Here is a 7,573-nt window from a genome sequence, read left to right as displayed (position 1 = left end):
TTTTTGTGAGTGCAGATCATGGTTTTATATTTTATTTGATTTTTCCATTGTCCAAACCACTTGTCTAATTTGGGGTCGCAGGGATGTTGTAGCTTTTGTCATTTCTTGGAACAACATTTAACACAGTACAACATTTTAACGTTGAGAATTTGTGTTTGTCTCTCTCCTGATACACCACACAGTGTGATTATTCACAAGCAGAACATGTTCCAGGATCAACATGCTTTGTTGTTCTTGGAACAGCTTTTGTATCAATCATCCTTTTACAGCTAAAATCAGAGGGCGGTGATTGGTCAATAGGGATGTTGTTCCAGGAACATGTTCTTCTTGTGTAAATCACATTAAGCATGATGCATCTCACTCTTATGATGCGTGTCTCTACCGCAGCCAGCAGAGGGCAGTAGAGACACACGGCACAATTCAATTTCGAGTCAGTTAAATTCTTGGGGTCTGTTTTAGCCCGCCACCACACAGCTGTGTGTGAGCAGTCTCTGTGGTACCCATCAGCATGACAGATTGAGCTTAACTTCCCCTCACATCAGGTTTGTCATTCCACCGGTCGATCCTCATGTGATTAGATAGAGAATACTAGAGTGTTCTACAAGGTGCAATATTCACTGTCAAACCAGGCGTGAATCACTCAGTCAAAGTCCAAAAATACAAGTATCTGCTGTGCATATAGCAGGTTTAGAAAGTGTGAGGGTGTAGTTTCCTCCGCCTCGTGTCGTGAAATTACAGCTCTGGCAGACTTCAGCTCTAAAACACGCATATGTTTTTATGCATAGTGACTGTAAAAATTGCTCATGTAAACTACCAGTCAGAAGTTTGGAATAAATATTTAATGTCTTTGAAATTGTCTTGTGCTCACCAAGGATGCATTTATTTGATCAAAAATACTACAAATAGTACAGTTAAAAAGCTGTTTTTTGAATTTATTTTTGATAGCAAAGCTGAATTTTCAGCAACCATTACTCTAGTCTTCAGTGTCACATAATCCTCCAGAATTAATTCTATGCTGATAATAATTCTATGCTAATGCCTTTAATAACTGATAATAATTGAGCAGCAAATCAGCATATTAGAATGATTTCTGAAGATCATGTGACACTGAAGACTGGCGTAATGATGCTGAAAATACAGCTTTGATCACAGAAATACATTACAGTTTAACACATATTCACAGAGAAAACAGTTGTTTTAAATTGTAATAATATTTCACAATATTACTGTTTTTACTGCATTTTTAGTATAATAAATTATTAAATGATAGAATATATATATATGCATATTCTATTATTTATTAATATTATGCACATATGCTTATTTCAAATATACATAATTATGCATAAAATACATAAAATATGCATGATATACAAAATATAGCTTAATTTTACATCCTTGATTTCTTCAGGAAATGGGTGTGGGTGTTAAGAGTTTTTTTAACAAGTTACCATGCGGTTGCTAGAGTGTTCTGTGTGGTTGTTAGGGTGTTGTTTGGTTGCTAGGTTGTTCTGTGTGGTTGCTAGGGTGCTGTTTGGTTGATAGGTGGTTGCTAAGGTATTCTGTGTGGTTGCTAGGTTGTCTTTTGGTTGCTAGGCTGTTCTGTGTGGTTGCTATGGTATTCTGTGTGGTTGTTAGGATGTTGTTTGGTTGCTATGTGTGGTTGCTAGGGTGTTGTTTGGTTGATCGGTGTTTGCTAGGGTGTTCTGTGTGGTTGCTAGGATGTTGTTTAGTTGCTATGGCATTCTGTGTGGTTGCCAGGGTGTTGTTTGGTTGTTAGGTGGTTGCTAGCATGTTCTGTGTGGTTGCTAGGGTGTTTTGTTGCTAGGCAGTTGCTAGGGTGTTGTTTGGTTGCTAGGGTGTTCTGTGTGGTTGCTAGGATGTTGTTTGGCTGCTAGGTGGTTGCTAGGGTGTCCTGTGTGGTTGCTAGGGTGTTGTTTGGTTGCTAGCGTGTTCTGTGTGGATGCTAGGATGTTGTTTGGTTGACGGGTGGTTGCTAAGGTGTCCTGTGTGGTTGCTAGGGTGTTGTTTGGTTGCTAGGTGGTTGCTAGCGTGTTCTGTGTGGTTGCTAGGGTGCTGTTTGGTTGACAGGTGGTTGCTAGGGTGTCCTGTGTGGTTGCTTACAGTAATGGTGATGCTTGTCTTAGTGCACACTTCTCTTCTTCAGTTGGAAAGAGTCGTGTCGTGTTGTAAACTGTCATAAGGCTTTTGATTTGTTTAGATTTTTTTCAGCTGAGTGAAAATGAATGAGGAAGAACATCAGCTGGTTATCAGATGGACAGATGAACAGAAAGCTGCTGTGGCAGCCGCTCGATAACAGTTCATCTGTCAGCAGCATTAAACTGTAAATCAGAGTTTGACAGAAGCGGATCGATGCGACCACAGAAGAACGGAATCAGTGTGAATTTATCAGACATCAGGACCGAAGAGGAAGAGCTGCTGTTTGAAGAAGTTACATAACCAGCTTCAGAGGGTCATTCAGGTGCTTCATTAACGGGGGAATGTGGTTTGGAATCAGATAAATCAGATAAAGAAGAAGTTTTCATCTGTGTCATCTCTACATCATTCACACACTTCCATTTCACACTTTTCACACTTTTCATCATTGCAGTATTATTGTGCATTATACATGCGGGAAAATGTAAATGTATTAGTGAGAGTACTTTATGTGATAAGTTGTAACAAAATCAAATAAGAATCGTATTTGGTGAGTGTTGCTTTTGTTTGACCAGAGGAAATATTTCATGTTAATTTTTGCATGCCCCTGTGTGCTGATTGGACGCGGGCGGCTGTAGCCCCGCCCCCGCGCGTCTGCGTTTCATGGCGGTCGGATCTCACACACACACACACACACACACACACACACACACACACACGCGTGCCGTGATCTCCGCGAGTGTGTTCGTGATCTGAGGGATGATGGATGTGAAGGACTGTGGCGGAGTGATTCTGACTGCCTTTCATTCATTCAGGATCCACGCAGATGAGCAGAAACACGCAGCAGACAACAGGTCAGAGACTAACACACACACACACACACACACACACACACACACACACACACACACTATATAACCAGCGTTGGCGTTAACGCATTACAAGTAACGCGAGTTATGTAATCAGATCACTTTTTCCCCAGGTAAGGAGTAAAGTAACGCATTACTTTTTAATTTACAAGGAAATATCTGAGTTACTTTTTCAAATAAGTAACACCAGTTACTTTATTTCCCGTGTATTGGCTGAAGCTGTCCTGTGCTCATGTTGAGAGAATCAGGAGTGAGTGCAGATGCGCTGTGTGAACATGCTACTGTAGATCTGGACTAAATGTCAGCATGCATTTACTCATCATCACACCTGCACAAAAACTGATTCAGTATTCCTCAAAAGCAGTAAAAACAGTCAAATGCAAACTCAGAATATGACACAAACCTGCAATAATTAAATGTGATAAATAACACAAATATCCTTTATGCATTTAATCTCATTTTATTATTCAGTGTCTTTGCTGCTGACCTTCGATGATCCAGTTCAACCATAATAAGCAAAAATGACTTTAGATAAACATAGCATTTGTGTTTCTTTTCTTTATTGCTGAAAAGAGAAAAATGAGACCAGCCCAGATGTGAAAAAGGAATGCAAAAGTAACATACATTACTTTCCATGAAAAGTAACTAAGTAACACAATAAGTTACTTTTTTAGGGAGTAACAATATTGTAATGCATTACTTTTAAAAGTAACTTTCACCATTACTGACTATAACACACACACGCACACTCTCTCTCTCTCTCTCTCTCTCTCTCACAGACACACACACTAATTTTAGTTTGTATGTTGTTTTTATTGAGGTGTTTGTTTGTAATTTCACTCACTTTAGCTCTTATTCAGTTGCATTTCATATTTTCTGATGTATTACTTGTGCTTCAGGTCTTTAGTGTGTTTTATATCCTTATATCAGCACTAAGTGAATTGCATCTTTATTTCGCATGTTTGTTTGAGAGTTTATGATCTAAATCCACTTTCTGTTCATCGCAACATTAACACAGTTTTTGTTCAGTGATCAGAGTCACTGTCAAATGAAATGATTTAGTCTGTATGAAGCACATATGTTTCGCTGTAATTCTGTTGTTCTCATGTCTGATCCTGAACATGTTTTTAAAGTCTTCAAATATTTGCTGAGTAAATACAGTATATTGAGCACATGATCATATTTCAGCCTGTCCTGTAATCCTCATGTTTGCCACTGCGGATAAAGTGTTTGCTAAATGAAAAAGCTCTTAATGATTAATCCTGTCCTAATTATTAATCCATCTTTAATGCAGAAATCTATAGAAAAACAGTTGCAATTAGCTTTTTAATTTTTTATTCTGTGACAGAAAAAACAAAAACAAAATTGCAAGATGTAAACTCCGAATTCAGAGAAAAAAAGGCAGAACTGTGAGATAAAAAGTCGCAATGACCTTTTTTCCCCCTCTTTTTTATTCTGTGGCGTAAACAAGCTTCCAATGAAATCACATGTTGTGTGTTTGTGAGGTGTATCGATCATGCTGTATCAGAGCTGCTACAAAAAGGTTGCAAAAACCCTCTCAAGCGTCTGCTTAGTTTTTGCTAGTTTTCTGATGTTCCCAGCATGCATCACTTGAGTTTGTCGTCTGGTGTCTCGTCAGATGATGTCATGATCAGAGTCAGGCAGCGACGGGACGCTCTTCTGTCTTAAAATATTTACATTAGATGGGAGCCAGAGAGCGCTTTACTCGTGATGTTGGGATGATTTATGTGCTGCAGGAGAAGATAAACACAGACAGAGTCTGATAGAGCAGGAATTACAGTTAATGACAGCATGAGGAGCGGCTTTAATATCAGTGTGTGTCTGCTTTCTGCTGCGTCTCCATCTTCTGCTGTAATCAGTGATGATGTTTGACTCCAGCATTATAGTGCAGGACACACACACACACATACACGCTCTCTCTCTCACACACTCTCTCTCTCTCACACACACACACACACACACACACACACAGCTGTTGTCTAGAGGTCAGTGGTGTTATGTTGTATCTTACTAAGTGACACAATTCACACAGGCTGAAAGCGCCGTTGTGTGAGAGTGTGTGAGTGTGTGTTTGAGTGGCTCTTGCTGAAAGCTCGTTTCTGTCAGTGTTTTGTCTTGTACAAAGGGAAGTCCTGTCCTCGTGTGTGTCTCTGACTGAGTCGTGTGCTGCTGTTTGTTTCCACACACACACACACACACACACACACACACATCTGACTAGTTTATCATCCTGAAACTGAAATGAGTTTGACATGCCACATCAAAATCAAAAGAGAAAATAAGAAAAGATATATTCCATAAATAGAATGAAGGCTGTATTCAGAAGTAGTAACATACTTTGCATTTTCACATATTTTCTTGATCGTTAAACACATCTCAGGACTGTAATGTTTCTGTACGTTTTACTTTAGACTTCTTGTAATTCTCATTATTCTTAATGGGTTAATGCACCCAAAAATAATCATTTTGTTTCGTTTTGTGGAACATGAAGAAAAATATTTTTGAAGAATGTTTGGAATCAAACAGTTCCCATTAAATTCATTACATGGACAAAAAATACAATGGAAGTCAATGGGAACCAAAACGGTTTGGATTCTCGTCACTAGAAAAGAAAGTATTTTTATTTACTGCATTACAGAACAATTGCAATAGGATGATTTTTCCACCCAAATTACTTTTTTTTTTTTTGAGAAGGAAAAAAATTGGGGAGAAAATTATATTTTTAAGCCAGATAATCGTTTAGTTTTCAGATTTTGGAAAAAGTAAAAAAATTCTCATTCTGAGATAAAACTATTGATGAATCTCTCAGGTTGTGCCATATTTCTATGTTCCTCGAGCAGCAAATCAGCATATTAGAATGATTTCTGAAGATCATGTGACACTGAAGACTGGAGTAATGATGCTGAAAATACAGCTGCGCATCACAGAAATACATTACAGTTTAACAGATATTCACATAGAAAACAGCTGTTTTAAATTACAATAATATTTCACATTTTTACTGTATTTTTTTAAAGAAATAAATGCAGCCTTGCTGAGCAGAAGAGACTCTTTCAGAAAAATCTTACCGACCCATATTCTTTGTTAGATTAATAGATACTGTAACAAATGTAATGCACATTGTTAGTTTATCTTAATTAATGCACTAACTAATGGGACCTTCTTGTGAAAATCTAGAATTTTTTAAATTCAAATACAGATAATCGTAAAGTTTTCAGATTTCAAAAAAAGTAAAAAAAACAACAATGTTCTGACATAAAACTATTCTTTCTCCATGTGACTAATCAGGGAAGTAAATAAACGAGTGTCACTGATCATGTGACTCGCTCTTGCGTTGAAGATCAAGATAGTCTTTGGAATGTCTCGGATATTCCAGATATATTCTGTGGAATCTCTGAACTCGTTCATTCAGACGGACGCGTGAACTCTACACTGATTCTGTGGAGTTGAGAGGCTGAGGCTGATCTGAGATCAGAAGGAGCGAGTGACATCAATGCTGCCGGACCACATTCCTCCTAACGGGAAGAACAGCACAATTCCTGCCAGAAACGCTTCATTCGCGTCCGGAGGGCCGTGAGAGCACACACGCCATCATGCACAGGTAATCAGAGCAGCTTTACTACGGTAAACCATCCGTTAGTGCTGTAAATGATGCTGTTTGTGGGTCGGAGGAGGAAGAGGGAGTCGGTAAACACGAGGTTAATGAGGGTTTGAGTGATAAGCGACTGCAGATAAGAGCATGCTTTCCTGCCAGACCGTCATCATCATAAAGTTGGTTTGTTTTTGAAGAAAAGATGGTTAATAATTCCACTCAAAGCTCAGATCAAACTCTGTTCTTAACATTTACATTTATTACTTTATGCAAATCCAAAACACAGGCTCGTGTTCAGACATCAGGAACAATATTGCAAGTGCGAATTTAAGACTAAAACCAGAGAAATGAGGAAGTTTTCTCCGAGCTAAACGCCTCGGGTTTCTCATAATCAGATTAATTACACATCAAAAGATGAACAGTACACTGATTCAACTTTAAAAAACGTACTCCACTGCCTTAAAATTTCATGTTTAATTGACAACAAATGTCTTGTGGAGAATTGAAGGTGTTTTCATAATTTCCATATTTGCTATTTTTTATGTTTTTTAATTCTTTGGCATTATGATAAGGTTTATTATAGTTTCTTATTTTGGTTGAACTAAGAAAATAAGCCAAATTAAGTTAAATGAACATGAACTTAACACACATATATATATATATATATATATAAACATATTATAACTAAACGTTTAAAAAAACTTGAAATGTGTCAAGTTAAAAATACTTAATATTCCAAGTAAATACATCTTAACTAATAGATAACTTAAAGTAGTTGAAGAAAACACATTTTTACAGCGAACTTTGGTATTTTTTGGTTTGGCTTTTGGTTTGGTATTACTTTCATTCTGTGTGTGTGTGTGTGTGTGTGAGTTAGTGTGTGAGAGTGTGTGTGTGTGTGTGTGTGTGTGAGTGAGTGAGCGTGTGTGTGTGT

General features: G+C 37.8%; 1 protein-coding gene and 1 long non-coding RNA gene across 2 annotated transcripts in view; one reads left to right on the top strand and one right to left on the bottom strand.

The window, feature by feature from the left end:
• Positions 1-7,573, top strand: part of LOC107653873 (rho GTPase-activating protein 18-like) — a 30,911-nt gene that overhangs the window by 1,576 nt on the left and 21,762 nt on the right. The window contains exon 2 of the mRNA XM_016440742.1: positions 2,973-3,011. Coding sequence (XP_016296228.1) covers positions 2,973-3,011 — 39 coding nt within the window. The remainder of the gene's footprint in view (positions 1-2,972; positions 3,012-7,573) is intronic.
• Positions 726-2,941, bottom strand: LOC107653884 (uncharacterized). Its single transcript, XR_001630281.1, has 3 exons — positions 2,867-2,941; positions 2,462-2,464; positions 726-738 (listed from the first exon to the last, which is right to left on the bottom strand). It is a non-coding gene; the product is annotated as an uncharacterized LOC107653884 (long non-coding RNA).

Source organism: Sinocyclocheilus anshuiensis, unplaced genomic scaffold, assembly GCF_001515605.1.
Source record: "Sinocyclocheilus anshuiensis isolate Anshui unplaced genomic scaffold, SAMN03320099.WGS_v1.1 scaffold1994, whole genome shotgun sequence".
NCBI classification, from domain to species: Eukaryota; Metazoa; Chordata; class Actinopteri; order Cypriniformes; family Cyprinidae; genus Sinocyclocheilus; species Sinocyclocheilus anshuiensis.
The sequence above is the reverse complement of the archived record's forward strand: the minus strand, read 5'-3'. Positions and strand labels throughout refer to the sequence as shown.